The 17,946-nt window shown below is 44.9% G+C and overlaps 1 protein-coding gene across 1 annotated transcript; it reads left to right on the plus strand.

The window, feature by feature from the left end:
• The first annotated feature begins 224 nt into the window (after positions 1-224).
• Positions 225-3,535, plus strand: LOC147303362 (major histocompatibility complex class I-related protein 1-like). Its single transcript, XM_086280874.1, has 7 exons — positions 225-347; positions 1,265-1,525; positions 1,718-1,996; positions 2,118-2,435; positions 2,959-3,060; positions 3,147-3,164; positions 3,267-3,535. The coding sequence occupies exons 1-7, from the start codon at positions 287-289 to the stop codon at positions 3,320-3,322; spliced, it is 1,095 nt and encodes a 364-aa protein (XP_086137000.1). The 5' UTR covers positions 225-286; the 3' UTR covers positions 3,323-3,535.
• Positions 3,536-17,946: the final 14,411 nt, after the last annotated feature.

The raw sequence follows: 17,946 nt of genomic DNA on the forward strand, positions 1-17,946 counted from the left end.
CTGAAGCAGCGGAAGTAGCATTAATAGAAAATAAATCTCTCTAAAGTATCTAAAAAAAAGAGTTTCAGTTCTGTCTTGTTTGTTCAATGTTTTCCCATGGCATGAACACTGGATGCCATGGGCAAAACAGGGAGACTGTAGGAGGCACACAGTCTGTTTAATGTTTAATTATTTCTGACTCAGAGAACTTTGGCCCAGCCTAACAGAACATAGACTTTGGACAAGTCACCTTACCACTCCCAGTTTTTTTTGTTCTGTTGTTTTTCTTGTGTTAGTGAACGTGAAAATGGAAAAAAAGATGAAGTGTGTGCTCATATTACTCCTCTGCTGCCATGCTGCATCTTCAGGTAAGATCATATTTCAAGTTTTTCTTTAAAAAATATTTCTCTTAACTTCAATCGCAAGACAAGACTTAGTTTTACTAAGAGCTGTCGCCATTTTACTCATTTGTTGGTGGAGAGTGTCAACAACTGACATGGACTACTAACACTACCTAACTTGTCAAAAAGGCACAGGGAGATATTTAAGCATATAGAAGATGGATTTTAGATCAGCAGCTGTGGCTATGCTTTTACAGATGTTTTGTATCTTCTCTTGTGACATCCTGTTGTTTTTAACTGCACTGTAGCTGACAGGAAAGCACTACAGAGTGTTATTAAATACAGCAATACAGCGCATTATACACGTACAGCTAGGTTATTTACAATTGTGAGAGTTAACTTATTCTAAAAGCAAATTACTTGATCTTTTATCTTTTATTTTATCTTTTCATCTTACACCATTGTCTGCACCAGTGGTGGAAGTTGCACTCTAGGGGAGCTGTGTGTTTGTGACAATAAAAGCATTCTGTTCTATACTATTGTTAAGGTGGTCAGTGGTGGAAGGATGATGTGTGCACCCCTGAAATGTCACAGTCAGAGTGTGTGTAGGAAACATGTTAGTATTATCAGTGAATGTACTTTTGCTGTAGATGTGGATTTCAGAATGTGCTATATTCATTTGTATAATGGTAATGTATGTTTGGAGTAGTAGTAGAGTTAACGAAGAATTAGTAATAGAACTGTAATTTTAGACAACACTAACAGTATTTCATAAATGAGCAGGTTTCCAGTGTTTTTTCCCTCTAAAACTTTGTTGTAGGTTAATTTTTCTGCAAAAATGATTAATCTGAAACAAGTTTTAATTTATATTTAAACTTCTTAAATTATATTAAAAACTACATAATAGGAGTGTCTCTTAATTCAAAGTCCTCCCAATTTTACAGTAAAACACTCCTTGAAGTTTTTCTGCACTGAAACCCCTGGAGTCCAGAGCATCCCAGAGTTTGTGGCTGTTGCATTTGTTGATGAAGTTCAGATAGGTGACTTCAATAATGTAAGAGGAGCAGAGCCAAAGAAAGACTGGATTAAATTCTTTGAGGATCATCCTGAGCACCTGGAGTGGTATAGTTCGATATCTAAGCAGAGTCATCAGGTCTTCAAGGCTAACATTGAAACTTTCAGGCAACGTTTAAACCAAACTGACGGTATGGATTTGTTTCACCTTTTTACTGTTGAAATATTGTAATGAATTTTTAAAAATCAGTTTAATTTTAATTTTAAAAGTATTTATTTTTGCATTTGCATTGTTTATTTGTAGTAAAGGTGTAGTTTCAAGTATTAGCTGTGCTGGCATCTTACTGGTTTATCACAGTTACTGTTGCTGTCTCTCTTTTCAGGTGTTCATATCATGCAGAGGATGAATGGCTGTGAGTGGGATGATGAGACTGGAGAGATTAATGGGTTCAATCAGTTTGGTTATGATGGAGAAGATTTTCTAGTTTTGGACCTGAAGACACTGACATGGATCACTCCAAAACCACAGGCTGTCATCACCAAACTGAGATGGGATGCTTATAAAGCTCGATTAGAAGGAAATAAAAACTTTTTAGGCCATCGGTGCCCTGAATTTTTAAAGCAGTATTTGCAGTATGGCAGGAGCTTTCTGCAGACAGCAGGTAGAATTAGAGAATCTGATTAAATGTAGTCAAATAGAATTCATATGTATTTCTTGCTTCAAATGTAGAATAGAATACATTAAAAAAAAAAAGAATGTAACAACTGCCAGTCTCTCTCCAGTTCTTCCCTCAGTGTCTCTCCTCCAGAAGTCTTCCTCCTCTCCAGTCAGCTGCCACGCTACAGGTTTCTATCCTAACAGAGCCGAGATGTTCTGGAGGAAAGATGGAGAGGAGCTTCATGAAGGTGTGGATCCTGGAGAGATCCTCCGCAACAATGATGGGACCTTCCAGATGAGTGTTGATTTGAAACTTTCATCAGACACGCCTGAAGAGTGGGAGAGGTATGACTGCGTGTTTCATCTCTCTGGTGTTGAGGATATTGTCACCAAACTGAATCAAGCACTGATCAGAACCAACCCAGAGGGGAACATTAGAAAAGGTGAGATAAAAAGACTCATTCATTAATTTTGTTTGCTGATGCTGTGGATTGTCTAAAACGTAATATTTTAATGTTTTGTCTTGTTTTTTGTTTGGACTCCAAGAAGAACAGCTGCTACTGTCTGAATAACTAATTGGGATCCTAAAAGAGTATTTTTTTAAATGTTTGGTTATCATGATATTAATGATAGTCTGTCTTTTGTTCCTTATATGCAAGTTGTGACTGCTGTTAACATTCCTGAGATAACCCTTTTTTTAAATCCATTGTTTAGACTAACTATGACAGGAATACTGGAACTTATACATTTGAAAGTTTACTTAAAATATTCACAATTTATATAAACGTTTGTTACTTCTTTTTTGCCTTAGAGTTGGGGAGCTGTTACTGAATTTATTTGGATGTGTTTTTCATCAGTAGAGCTTGATGTAGATGTTATAGTGCATTGTGATTTATAGATTAACTAGAGATGGATGGACGTCTGTTTTAACCTGCTTCATCTGCACATCTGTGTTTTACTGTGCAGAGACGCCGTCTGGCATGTTGATTTCCATCATTGCTTCAGTAGTTGTTGCTCTTATTCTCGTCCTCGTTGCTGTTGGTGTTGCTGTTTACAAAAAGAAAAAAGGTGAGAGATTCAAATGAGTTGAGCTGATTATCTAATAAGCAGTACAAAACTGATACGAAAATATTTATTTTTCCATTTTATTTCAGAAAGAAATACTGAACCATGTAAGTAAATTAATTTTCTTTGTTACTCTGGGTTGCATTGATACTGCATGTAAAAGCCAGTGCAAGATTAATGGGACTAACTTTATTTTTTGGACCTTACAGCTCCAGGTGACGTCTCTGAAATTGAGGAGTTGAGAAGTTCATATTTGAGAAACTGAATCCAAAGACCACACAGACAAACACACCACCTTCTTGACAAGTATACAAACCTCCAGTTAAGCAAGTTGAGTGCAAAGAAGATTGTTGGTCATTTTATTATTTTTATTAATAACAGTTTTTACATTTCTGGTATTTTTCTGATGAGCATGTGAATCAGAACTTGAATCAGCTCTTACTTAGTGATTAATAAATAATTGTGCTGGCAAAACTAATACTGCCTCCTTGTTTTTTCAGGTAATATTAATATTTATTTAATATTGTAACCTGCTGTTCTGATATCAATTCAGTCTTAAAAATTCCTCTGCAAAGTGATGTCTCAGGAAATTAGTACCTTTATTAGTATTTCATCCTGTTTTTTACCTGGAGACAGCGGTCGCCTCATTGTTCTCACACACAACACAAAACTATCCACAACGCTACACACTAACTAAAAAAGACAACACACTAACTACGCACTCCAAACATGCTAAATGTCACAAATCTCTCACATCTCAAAACTCTCTCTCTCTCTTTTTCTGCTGTCTTTGTTTCTTCCTCTCTTTCGACGTCACTCCTAAAACTTCCCCTCTGCCCCCCAGTAAAAAAAATGCGCGTATAAATTGTTTATCATGACTCTGGTTTTACGTGGCCGATTGTAGTGAAGTAGATTCTGGGGTAGGATCTCACATGATGTTCACGAATGCACCACTAACATCCACACCTTCCCAGCTGACAATTAGTGGGCTTATAAGAAACTGCTGCGCTTCACTACCAGATGGAGGCATTTGGCAGTATTGTCCATCCAAGGTGGCAACAAACACGAAAACACCAGACATTATAATACAGACTTATAATTTGCACCGACGTTTTTTCGAAATTCTATACGCGAAAAGTGAGCGCGAGAGCCCTCGGTGCACCTGCTTGATGCTGAAGTGAAAGTAAACTTTATTGTCATCTCCGCTACATACCAGTAGCGGGCGACATGGGCGGTTGCCCGGGGCGGCATCGTGGTGGGGGGCATCACGGGCATCGGCAAAAAAAAAATTTATACTCGTACTCATGCTGCCCCGACGTTAGTCAGCGCATTTTGTGAATGTCATGGGCACCGGTCGGCTTTCTATCGCACATTTGCTGGGAGTAAGAGCTTCCTCCGTTTGCGAGGTGCGCCTGCTACTTGCGGCACAGGGAGGAGAGGGCGGGGGATTCTCTGACCGGCTGGAGCAGCATCTAATAACCAACTCGCAAAATAAAACAAAATAAAAACAAACAAACAAATACGAAAACACCAGACATCATGATACAGAATTTAATTTGCACCGATGTTTTGTCGAAATTCTGTATGCGAAAAGTAAGCGCGAGAGCCCTCAGTGCGCCTGCTCGCTGCTGAAGTCAAAGTAAACTTTATTGTCATCTCTGCTACATACAGTCCAGTATATAGAGAGAGGAGACGACGAGGCTCCAGTTACAGCAGTCAGTGGCGTGTCCAGCGGGGTGGCCTGGGGCGGCACAGGCCACCCCCCCAACCAGACTGGCTACCCCAGGTGCCACCCCGAAGCTAAAACAATAAAATTCAATGAAATATCAAATGTACGATTATGGTTTCACAGTGAAGCTCAGATGTCCAAGGGTAAGTGAATGCAGCACCGGGTTTTGCACTATGAGCATCATGTTAGCAAAGGTAGGAGAGCCAAGCACGAAAGACGGCACCACAGAAAACATTTTTTCAGCGAAAGATTAACAAGTTAACATAGCTGGACTAGCCATCGGACATTTGCACAGTGGGCTGATGACTTATTTATTTATTTTTTTTGTAACAGCATGAACAATGAGAGGTGGTGGATTGCAGGCACGTGCAGAGGGGGAGGCTAGAGGGGCTTGAGCACCCGCCCCTTTCCTGATGGGTGCCCAAAGTGCCCTTTTGTTGAGGCAACTTTTTAAAGAAAAAAAATTATTATTTTTTATGTGTGTGTGCGTGCGTGCGGAGTCCTGTCTGTGCCCCTCAACAATAATATTTAACTATTAATCACAGTTTTGCTAAATAAAAGGATCTTCTTGCATCAGTCACATGATCACATTTAACCAATGATCGCCCTTGACGGCAGAACGCGCTGGTTACGAGCCGGGAACGAGCTCACAAAGAGCACGCGCATTTTTTCAGGTCCGGAGCTGTAAGAGAAACACAAGTTAACTCAGAGACACAGACTGATGCGACAAAACCAGTAAGTAGGTGTGCAGCGTACACTGTAGTGTGTAGCACACAGGAGTATTGGCTTATTACTTACACGTTGGTAAGTTGTCTTGTGGCAACTGACGAACAGCGTGACAAACATTACCTGTCCTTTTATTAACTGCACAAGTAGTGCTGGTCATAGCTGCTGGCTACCTGGCTGTCATGGGTCTGTAGCTCTGTCACCGTTTTAGGGAACATATTTAGTTTTAAAGTAAGTTTCCGGGCTTTTCCTGCCTTTCTGGAGGGATTATATTTCACTAAAAAACGATCTAATATGCATGTCCACATAATTATGCATTATTATAATTATAATATATTAAAAAACACACACTGTATTTTAAAGAACATACATTAAGAAGCAGATTATATTAGATTTATATTTTAAATAAGACAAAATTTGGATTTTACAGCAGTAAAATGATTGTATCTCTACAGTTTAAACATGTAATAAGCTTTGCCCCTGCACAGAGTGGATAGTGAAACAAATGGAATCATCATAATGACATTATTTCATATTTATTACTTCCCCCTCCTCTTTGCTTTATTATTGTAGCTCTAGTAATAAATAATAATGTAAGGATTCTGGATCAGCACCATGATGCCCATAGTATATTCAGTATTCTGAAGAAGGTCTGAAATGTCACTGTGTGTGCGTGCATGTGTGTGTTTTATTTAGATGGATTTTTAAAAAAAAATATTACTCATGATATAACATTGTCCAGACATGGCTGGTAAGGACATGAGGAGGAAACAGCAGGAGCTGTGTGAGGCTACTAAAGGCAGGGCTATAACGTTTTTCTGTCATCATTTTATTATAGATTAAGTGCAAGAGTTGTTAGGTGTGGATAATTAGATTATAGTTTATTGCAATAGCAAGTTGTGCCTTGTTCTCACATAGCAAGTGGAGAGTGATATATGAAATGATGGGATGGAAGGAAGAAGAGAAGCAAAGAGTGATTCACAGGCAGAGCCAAGTTTATTTCTCACAGTTTTTTGTTGCCTTATGGTTCCAAGCGCTGTCACCAATCTTTGCATTTTGTTATTATCTCATGACACTTGTTTAATCAGCTACCATCTCTCCTATGGACTTTTTAATGTCTACAGTCTCAGATCAACACAGCCCTGCCCTTCCCATATTAGATTCTTGATGAATGTGTGTTGTTGTTATTCAGCCTGGTTCAATGTGCCCCTTTTTAACTTTGAGCACCCGCCCCTTTAAACCTCTCTGCACGGCCCTGGTGGATTGGCCAGATGCAGGCTGATATGTAAAAATAACTCAGTTGTTTGGTGGTGGCTATGGCGGGGCTTCCACAGAGGCAACAGGTGGATGAGGGAAGGGGAGGCAGGAGGAGCAGAGACCCGAAGCGGCCGCCGGTTCGAGTATCAGGTGAACTGAACTTCAGGTAAGAAGTCATGACCTGCAGTCTATCTGGGTCAGATATAAACCAAGTTTAGGTGGAGTTTATTTTCGTTGTGCTGACTTTTTACAGTCAGTTACAATAACTCGTACTGCGTGAGCTAGCATGACGGAGTTTCTATACAGCTGTTCGGTTGCTATGATGTTACTGATAGTGAACTTTATTTTATTCATAAGGTTAGTTAGTAGAGTTGCCAACAGCTCCTTAAAAGATGGAATGGTCCCTCATTCAGAGAAAATATTATGCGTTTCGTATTGAGCTGAGAAGAGACGCAGTTTGTCCCGTACTTTAGCTAGAATGGGAAAAGACAAAAAGCTGGAGTTATTCTGTCTTTACGCTGCACAGCTGCCTCTTCTCTCATTCTCTCCCCCCCCCCTCCCTCTCCTGTTTGTACTTCAATCATGAAACTGATCAATGATCAGCTGATTGGCTTTTCTCTGTTGTTTATTTATCGCCCACTTTGTGCCAGAAACAGGAAACCAGCACGTTTAAGCTTGATCAGCTGTTGTTAGAATTTATTGAATATTCATTTCTAGTATCAGCTGATGTTTGCTGGAGCCACAGCTGTAAAGCTGCTGGTCATGATATCGGTTTGGATATGTGGTGAGAGGGAAACATGAAGATGAAACCAGGAGATGTCCTTACTGAATCATCAGAGCTGAACAGGTGATGGAGAAGCAGGTTTACCTTTTAGGTGACATGAATGAGTTGAAGGGAAGTTATGAACTGTTTCTGAGAGACAAATAACACCAGGATCCTTTTTCTAAGTAACTCTGTGAATTCTGGGAGAAAACTGACATTGGTTGGCTTTAAGCTTTTTGCAGACTGAACCTAACAACTGTTCTGACCTTTTTTGAACGGTGTTTTGTTATTCACTGTAATTAAATGCACTAAAGAGAGAAGTTCAGAACATGCAGAGTGAACTGTCATTATATTTTCCCAAACAGCTGATGTTTCTGGGTCTTAACAACCACCTGAGCCCAAGCACTATAACGGTGTGTTCACACCGAACGCGATGGATGCGAATAGAGCGTCAGGTTTACATGTAAAGTCAATGGAAAAGATAAGATAAGATAAGATAACCTTTATTAGTCCCACACGTGGGAAATTTGTTTTGTCACAGCAGGAAGTGGACAGTGCAAAAGTTATGATGCAAAAATTAGAATACAATAAGAATAAATACAGTACACAACTGTACAGAATAGAATAAAATAATATACTATATACAGTAGAATAAAATAGAATAAAAATATACAATAAGATAAAAATAGAATACAAATGCTATATACAACTGAGTAAAAATACAACGATGCCAGAAAAGATTATTGCACTTAGTGTTATTGCACATGTGTGGATGTGTGTGTTTGTTCAGTTAAAGTCTTTGTTGTGGAGTCTGACAGCAGTGGGGAGGAAAGACCTGCGAAATCTCTCCGTCCCACACCGTGGGTGCCGCAGTCTCCCACTGAAGGAGCTGCTCAGTGCTGTCACAGTCTGCTGCATGGGGTGGGAGATGTTGTCCAACAGGGATGACAGCTTAGCCGCCATTCTCCTGTCACTCACCACCTCCACTGGGTCCAGAGGGCATCCTAGAACAGAGCTGGCCCTTCGGATCAGCTTGTTCAGTCTCTTCCTGTCCCCAGCAGAGATGCTGCCGCCCCAGCAGACCACACCATAAAAGATAGCGGAAGCCACAACAGAGTCATAGAAGGTCTTCAGGAGTGGGCCCTCCACTCCAAATGACCTGAGTCTCCGCAGCAGGTACAGCCCGCTCTGCCCTTTCCTGTAGAGGGCGTCTGAGTTATGAGTCCAGTCCAGTCTGTTGTTCAGATAAACACCAAGGTACCTGTAGCTGTCCACAGCCTCGATGTCCATACCTTGGATGTTCAGTGGTTGCAGTGGAGAATGCTTGTGCCTGCGGAAGTCTACCACCAGCTCCTTGGTTTTACTGGCATTGATCTGGAGGTAGTTCAGCTGGCACCAGTCCACAAAGTCTTGAGTCAGTCCTCTGTACTCCTTGTCGTCCCCATCAGTGATGAGGCCGACTATTGTAGAGTCATCAGAGAACTTCTGCAGGAAGCACTGGGTGGAGTTGTGGGAGAAGTCTGCAGTGTAGATGGTGAAGAGGAACGGAGCCAGAACCGTTCCCTGTGGGGCCCCCGTACTGCAGACGACCCTGTCCGACACACAGCCCTGAGTTCTCACATACTGTGGTCGGTCGGTGAGGTAGTCCAAAATCCAGGTAGTGAGGTGATGGTCCACTCCTGAGTTCTCCAGCTTGTCCTTCAGAACCGAGGGAAGAATGGTGTTGAAGGCACTGGAGAAATCAAAGAACATGATTCTCACAGTGCTTCCAGCGGTCTCCAGGTGAGCGAGGGAACGATGTAGGAGGTGAATGACGGCATCATCCGCTCCAATGCCAGGCTGGTAGGCAAACTGAAGTGGGTCCAGTGATGAGCTTGTTAGGCGCCGAAGCTGAGCCAGGACCAACCGCTCCAGGGTCTTCATCAGGTGGGATGTCAGAGCCACCGGCCTATAGCTGTTGAGGTCCTTGGGGCGTGAAGTCTTTGGCACTGGAACAACACAGGAGGTTTTCCAGAGCTGTGGGACTCTTCCCAGCCTCAGGCTCAGGTTGAAGAGGTGCTCTATCACCCCACACAGTTGGTCCGCGCAGGACCTGACGACCCTCGAGCTGATGCCATCTGGACCCGCTGCCTTCTTGCCATTAATCCTCCTCAGTTCCCTCCTAACCTGGGTGGTTGAGAGAGACAGGCTGGAGCCTTGTGTTGAGTGTGTATTGGATGCTGTTGTTGGGGGTGGGGAGGAGTGAGCAGGGTGAATAGAGGAGGTGAGAAGTGTCTGAGGTGTCAGAGGTGGAACAGCAGCAGTGGGGGTGGGTGAGTCAGCAGCCGATGTTGGAGACTGTCTCATGGTTGAATCAAATCTGTTGAAGAAATGATTCAGTTCATTTGCCCATCTCACATCCCTCTCAGGCAGAGAGTTCTGATGTTTGTGGCCTGAGATGGTTCTGAGGCCTCTCCAGACTTCACCAACGTTGTTTTGCTGAAGCTGGTTCTCCATCTTCTGCCTGTAGCTGTCCTTCCCATTCCTTATCAGTCTCCTCAACTCTCTCTGCACCCTTTTCAGCTCCTCTTTGTCTTTGGATTTGAAGGCCCTCCTCTTCTGCTTGAGGATAGCTTTAATTTCTGGGGTAATCCAAGGTTTGTTGTTGGAGAAACACCGTACAGTCCTGGTAGGTACGGTGTTATCCACACAGAAATTAATATAGTCAGTAATGCATGTAGTAAGGCTGTCGATGTCCTCTCCGTGGTCGTCACAGATCACCTCCCACACAGTCGACTCAAAACAGTCCTTAAGAGCCTCCTCGCTCTCCTCTGACCATCTCTGTACTGTGCGGGTGGCTGGTGGCTCCCTGCGCACTAAGGGCTCATACACAGGGACAAGGTACACCAGGTTGTGGTCAGATTTGCCCAGTGGAGGGAGAGGTGATGAACTGTATGCCTCTTCTGCATTGGCATACAGTAAGTCCAGTGTTTTATTGTCTCTGGTTGAGCAGGTCACATACTGGGTGAAGGTGGGCAGTGTGGAGTCCAGTGAGGCATGATTGAAGTCCCCTGATATTATGAGAAGGGCTCTCGGAGATTGTGTTTGCAGTCTGCTGACCACTGAGTGGAGAGTGTCACAGGCTGCATCCGCGTTGGCCGAGGGGGGGACATACGCTGTTATCGCGATAACATGCGAGAACTCCTGGGGCAGGTAGTACGGACGCATGCTAACGGCTAACAGCTCAATGTCTCTGCTGCAGAGTTGTTCTTTCACAGTGATGTGCCCAGGGTTACACCATCTGTCGTTCACAAACACTGTCAGTCCCCCTCCTTTCCTCTTACCGCTCTCTCTCGTCCTGTCCACTCGCAGCATCTGAAATCCCGGTAGTGTCACGCTCGTGTCCGGAGTTAGCGGTGTTAGCCACGACTCCGTTAGCATCATGATGCTACATTGCCGGTACTCCCTCTGTGACCAGGTTAGCGACGTGAGCTCATCCATCTTATTGGGCAAAGATCTTACGTTTCCAATGATTACAGAAGGAAGAGATGGTCGATAACGTCTCCTTCTGGGGCGACGGCGCTCCTTCCCAGCACGACACCCCCGTCTTTTCCTCCTCAGCTCGCTGGGAATGTCGGGTCTGCCCGCCGACAGTACCGCTGCGGGACTCAACGCTAACAGCTGATCCTTACTGTAAACAAAGGATCCCTGCTCTGGGTCCCCAGACACGCGTGAAAAAAGTAGAAATAAACTAAGAAAAACGACCAGAACTAGCACAAAACGGTAGAACATGGTTGCAGGGTCTAATTACTGATACGTTAGTTATAAAAAAAATTACGAGAAGAAAAAGATAAGAAAGAAAGAAACTCAGAATGAGCAGAGCTGCTGTAACAGGCTGCTGCACACGGGGGGCGCCGGAAAAGCGCGATGACCCGCGATTGCGGCTCCCACGAAAATTCGGAAGCAGATTTGCGTCGCCAAAACGCCTGAAACGTGCGTCAGTCTAGCGTGTCTGGCGCGTTTAACTCGCGAATAAAACCACGCGTGTGAGTTTTTGTGTTGTATTTTGCGCATACGCGCGTTTCGGGTCTACCGCTCGAGTTGGAAAAATCTGAACTCCAGCGTCAAATCGCGCTGCGACAACCAATCAGGAACCTGGTGACGTGGCTGTGACCTAGGTCAAAGGGGCAGATCCAGCCAAAGCCCTTCATACTTCAATGGAGGGAAATAATAATAATAATAATAATAATAATAATAATGGATTGGATTTATATAGCGCTTTTCTAGGCACCCAAAGCGCTTTACAATCACTCTCACATTCATACACTGGTGGAGGCAAGCTACGGTTGTAGCCACAGCTGCCCTGGGGCAGGCTGACAGAAGCGAGGCTGCCATATCGCGCCATCGGCCCCTCTGGCCAACACCAGTAGGCAAGTAGGGTAAAGTGTCTTGCCCAAGGACACAACGACCAGGACAGAGAGCCCAGGGATCAAACCGGCGACCTTCCGGGTACTGATTCGATTCCCAACCCCCTGAGCCACGGTCGCCCTATAAAGCTAATCAATGCAGTACCAAACAACCCGGAGCCGTACGACACCAGCTGCTTTCTGTACCGAGACAGGAATAAAAAGGACCGAGCTTGGAGGAAGATATGTGAAGAGATCGGGCAACCTGGTAAGTTCATTCATTTCTCTTAAGTTTTCTCTAAAGTTTTCGCTGACCCGGGGAAGCCGCACAAAAGCTAGCAAGCCACCGCTATTTTCCCACTGACGTACAAATACCGTTCTGCTTTTATGCATGTTGTCATTTAGGAATATATTTTATTGTTTATTAATAAACAGCACACAGTGGTCCCGCTGTTCATCCGTCACTGCTTCGCTTTTTCGCTGATTTTTTATTGCACAGTACAGCATTGCATTCTGCAGCCTGATTGACAAATCTCCTTCGTGTCGTGTATCCTGCGCTTGCCAAATTTATCACGTTTGGTTTTGATAACCATCACGTCCAATAGAAAAAACAGCACAAAAACACCCATAACTATGACCCTCATTCGGAAATAGACACCTGCACCGTGAGGGAAAAAGGCGCACGAAAGTGGCAGGCAGATGAAGACAAAACGCGGCATAATACTTTTACGTTTTGCAATCTACAAAGGTTTGCACTTTGAGAATCAATTGTGAGAACTGTGACCAATGTTCATGTGTGTGGGGAAAACAGTGTATAAAGTGCGTGACCAGGGGCTAGTTATTCTGAGAACCCCTGCTGCAATAAATGAGGGACCACTGCCTACTCTACGATTATTATATTCAACCTGTTAACATTTAATACTGTATTGATAGAACCAACTGATTCTGCAGCAGAGCATCCCCTGTTGCTTCTCCTGGCTCCCCAGTCCCTGAGCTCCTGCTGCTGCACCACAGGTATGTAATTGTAGCATCAGATGTACGGTAAGCACTGATAGCTTTTTATTCGGTGGGATTCCCTTGTGATCACCTTTACTAAATGTCTACAACCAATCTGATTATATCCTGTTTGTTTTTTTTCGATGTTGAAATTAAAATCTAGTAGCAGTCTTCTCATTTCTTTGTGTTTTGTGCTGGCTCCAGAGCTCCACAGCACAGAGGAAAGCTCCAGCGCTCCTGGAATCCCTCTGTGATGGACCGCCAGTCTTCAGTTGCAGGCACAGCCATGAAATCGTCCACTAGATGGCCGTCGCTACCTGGGGGATGATCTGGCTCACCGTGGACACACCAACTTGAAAACTGAACGCGATGGTCCTGAAGGAGTCCCCGGTGGCAAGGAACCTGGACAAAATTGTTTAAAATTAGTATTATGTGTACTGCAGTTACAAAATACATTATTGAAATTACAAAATTACAAATTACACAACATAAATCTTACATAACGCATTTTGTAATTATAAGGATAATTACATGATATATATTAGATATAATCTAAAACAGTCTGCGGTGATTATATACAAATATTCAACTATCCCAGAATTAAACCAGGTCTAAATAAAAAGGAGTATGTATCACTACAAAGGTTAACTCAGTGGTCCTAATGCTACAGTTTGATATCAGCAAACACCGAGCGCATACATTGATGTGACACCACAGCCATGCTATCATTCAAACACTGATAACAGCATAAATCGAATTAAATCGGGACTTGATGAGAGCTTCTGAGTATCACTAGAAATACAGGGAGTGCAGAATTATTAGGCAAGTTGTATTTTTGAGGAATAATTTTATTATTGAACAACAACCATGTTCTCAATGAACCCAAAAAACTCATTAATATCAAAGCTGAATGTTTTTGGAAGTAGTTTTTAGTTTGTTTTTAGTTTTAGCTATTTTAGGGGGATATCTGTGTGTGCAGGTGACTATTACTGTGCACAATTATTAGGTAACTTAACAAAAAACAAATATATACCCATTTCAATTATTTATTTTTACCAGTGAAACCAATATAACATCTCCACATTCACAAATATACATTTCTGACATTCATAAACAAAACAAAAACAAATCAGCGACCAATATAGCCACCTTTCTTTGCAAGGACACTCAAAACCTGCCATCCATGGATTCTGTCAGTGTTTTGATCTGTTCACCATCAACATTGCGTGCAGCAGCAACCACAGCCTCCCAGACACTGTTCAGAGAGGTGTACTGTTTTCCCTCCTTGTAAATCTCACATTTGATGATGGACCACAGGTTCTCAATGGGGTTCAGATCAGGTGAACAAGGTGGCCATGTCATTAGTTTTTCTTCTTTTATACCCTTTCTTGCCAGCCACGCTGTGGAGTACTTGGACGCATGTGATGGAGCATTGTCCTGCATGAAAATCATGTTTTTCTTGAAGGATGCAGACTTCTTCCTGTACCACTGCTTGAAGAAGGTGTCTTCCAGAAACTGGCAGTAGGACTGGGAGTTGAGCTTGACTCCATCCTCAACCCGAAAAGGCCCCACAAGCTCATCTTTGATGATACCAGCCCAAACCAGTACTCCACCTCCACCTTGCTGGCGTCTGAGTCGGACTGGAGCTCTCTGCCCTTTACCAATCCAGCCACGGGCCCATCCATCTGGCCCATCAAGACTCACTCTCATTTCATCAGTCCATAAAACCTTAGAAAAACCAGTCTTGAGATATTTCTTGGCCCAGTCTTGACGTTTCAGCTTGTGTGTCTTGTTCAGTGGTGGTCGTCTTTCAGCCTTTCTTACCTTGGCCATGTCTCTGAGTATTGCGCACCTTGTGCTTTTGGGCACTCCAGTGATGTTGCAGCTCTGAAATATGGCCAAACTGGTGGCAAGTGGCATCTTGGCAGCTGCACGCTTGACTTTTCTCAGTTCATGGGCAGTTATTTTGCGCCTTGGTTTTTCCACACGCTTCTTGCGACCCTGTTGACTATTTTGAATGAAAAGCTTGATTGTTCGATGATCACGCTTCAGAAGCTTTGCAATTTTGAGACTGCTGCATCCCTCTGCAAGATATCTCACTATTTTTGACTTTTCTGAGCCTGTCAAGTCCTTCTTTTGACCCATTTTGCCAAAGGAAAGGACGTTGCCTAATAATTATGCACACCTGATATAGGGTGTTGATGTCATTAGACCACACCCCTTCTCATTACAGCGATGCACATCACCTAATATGCTTAATTGGTAGTAGGCTTTCGAGCCTATACAGCTTGGAGTAAGACAACATGCATGAAGAGGATGATGTGGACAAAATACTCATTTGCCTAATAATACTGCACTCCCTGTATTATAAACAGTCGTCTCCGTACCACAGTTTGCTATCAGTAAACACCGAGAGCATTCACTGTTAGCATAGCACATCCATGTTAGCAGTGTATAAATGGATGGTTTAGCATATATTAGCACAGGTATCAATAAAGGACTACCGTATTAAATACTTTTACTAACCTCAGGCAGATGGACAGGCGCTCTGCAGGTGGGATTGAGCGCCTGTAATTGGTGTCTAGGCGGGCGATTCTGGGACCGACGCGGGAAAGCAGGTCCTCAAACTGGCCGAGTGAAAGACGGCGATATCGCTGGAATCTGCCGTCATCCAGGCGCAGCTCCTGGAGCAAATGGTGAAACTTACCAAACTGCTCACGCCTCTGGAGGACCTGATGGACCCAGGTACGGCGAGGACGTCTTTTACGCCGCTGCTCTGCTCTCCACAGTACATAGAGAAGGGAGACTCTCTTCAAGCGCTAGCTCGACAGCTGCCATCTTGCAAAGATACCGTCTGGAACAACTTCCTCCCACATTCCTGGTTCACGCACGTCAAAATATCGATGGATTTTTCTTGGACACACGTTGAGGCGCGAATGTGCACGCGTCACATTAGGGGCGTTTGGGGCGTTTTTGTTTGCGTCCATCTCGTTCGGTGTGGCTCTGATATCTATTCTGTATGACTTAAAGCAGTTATGAAATGATGTGATTTTCTCACCCATCCATCCATCCATCCATCTTCATCCGCTTTATCCGGGGCCGGGTCGCAGGGGCAGCAGCCTAAGCAAAGAGGCCCAGACCTCCCTCTCCCCAGCCACCTCCTCCAGCTTATCCGGGGGAACACCAAGGCGTTCCCAGGCCAGCCGAGAAATCTAATCTCTCCAGCGTGTCCTGGGTCTGCCCCGGGGCCTCCTCCCGGTGGGACATGCCTGGAACACCTCACCCAGGAGGCGCCCAGGGGGCATCCTTGTCAGATGCCCGAACCACCTCAGCTGGCTCCTTTCGATGTGGAGCAGCAGCTGCTGTACTCTGAGCCCCTCCCGGATGGCCGAACTTCTCACCCTATCTCTAAGGGAGAGGCCAGCCACCCTTCGGAGGAAGCTCATTTCTGCCGCTTGTATCCGCGATCTCGTTCTTTCGGTCACTACCCACAGCTCGTGGCCATAGGTGAGGGTAGGGACGTAGATCGACCGGTAAATTGAGAGCTTCGCTTTTACACTCAGCTCCCTCTTCACCACGACGGACCGGTGCAGCGTCTGCATTACTGCAGCCGCAGCCCCAATCCGTCTGTCGATCTCCGGCTCCCTTCTCCCATCACTCGCGAACAAGACCCCGAGATACTTGAACTCCTCCACTTGGGGCAGGAACTCATCCCCGACCCGGAGTGGGCACTCCACCCTTTTCCGGCTGAGAACCATGGCCTCAGATTTGGAGGTGTTGTTCCTCATTCCCGCTGCTTCACACTCGGCTGCGAACTGTTCCAGTGCGAGCTGGAGGCCCTCACCCGATGAAGCCAACAGAACCACATCATCCGCAAAAATCAGAGATGAGATTCTGAGGCCACCAAAGCGAAAGCCCTACGCCACTTGGCTGCGCCTAGAAATCCTGTCCATAAAAATTATGAACAGAACCGGAGACAAAGGGCAGCCCTGGCGGAGCCCATCACCCACCGGGAACGAGTCCGACTTATTGCCGGCAATGCGAACCAAGCTCTTGCAACGGTTGTATAGGGATCGAATGGCCCGTAGCAATGGGCCAGACACCCCATACTCCCGCAACACCTCCCACAGGACACCCCGAGGGACACGGTCGAATGCCTTCTCCAAGTCCACAAAACACATGTAGACTGGTTGGGCAAACTCCCATGCACCCTCAAGTATCCTGGAGAGGATAAAGAGCTGGTCCAGTGTTCCGCGACCAGGACGAAAACCGCATTGTTCCTCCTGTATCCGAGGTTCGACTAGCGGACGAACTCTCCTTTCCAGCACCCTGGCATAGACTTTCCCAGGGAGGCTGAGGAGTGTGATCCCCCTGTAGTTGGAACACACCCTCCGGTCCCCCTTCTTAAAGATGGGGACCACCACCCTGGTCTGCCAGTCCACAGGTACTGCCCCTGATCTCCACGCAACATTGCAGAGGCGTGTCAACCAGGACAGCCCTACAACGTCCAGAGCCTTCAGGAACTCGGGGCGGACCTCATCAACACCAGGGGCTCTGCCACCAAGGAGTTGTTTAACTGCCTCAGTGACCTCGCCCCCGGAAATTGGCGGGTCATTCCCCTCATCCCCAGACTCTGCTTCCTCCTCGGAAGACGTGTCAGTAGGATTAAGGAGGTCCTCGAAGTATTCCTTCCACCGCCTGACAATTTTCTCAGTCGACGTCAGTAGCGCTCCGCCAGCACTATACACAGTGCAGGTAGAGCACCGCTTTCCCCTCCTGAGACGCCTGACGGTTTGCCAGAATCTCTTCGAGGCAGTCCGAAAGTCTTTTTCCATGGCCTCTCCAAACTCCTCCCACACCCGAGTTTTTGCTTCAGCCACTGCCCGAGCCGCATTCCGCTTGGCCTGTCGATACCTGTCGGCTGCCTCCGGAGTCCCACAGGCTAACCAAGCCTGATAGGACTCCTTCTTCAGCCTGGTGGCTCCCTTCACCTCTGTAATAAAGGAATATTTAATATATCAGTCTACTCTTCA

Source organism: Aulonocara sp. 'chitande type north' Nkhata Bay, linkage group LG22 (assembly GCF_057382095.1).
Source record: "Aulonocara sp. 'chitande type north' Nkhata Bay isolate Kocher_YH1m ecotype deep benthic linkage group LG22, A_spYH_male_GT1.1, whole genome shotgun sequence".
Taxonomy (NCBI): domain Eukaryota; kingdom Metazoa; phylum Chordata; class Actinopteri; order Cichliformes; family Cichlidae; genus Aulonocara; species Aulonocara sp. 'chitande type north' Nkhata Bay.

Excerpts from the sequence above, each read along its gene's own strand:
- LOC147303362 (XM_086280874.1), top strand. The coding sequence starts at position 287 with ATGGAAAAAAAGATGAAGTGTGTGCTCATATTACTCCTCTGCTGCCAT. Across the intron at positions 1,526-1,717 it reads ACGTTTAAACCAAACTGACG|GTGTTCATATCATGCAGAGG; the intron begins GTATGGATTTGT and ends CTCTCTTTTCAG. Across the intron at positions 2,436-2,958 it reads AGAGGGGAACATTAGAAAAG|AGACGCCGTCTGGCATGTTG; the intron begins GTGAGATAAAAA and ends TTTACTGTGCAG.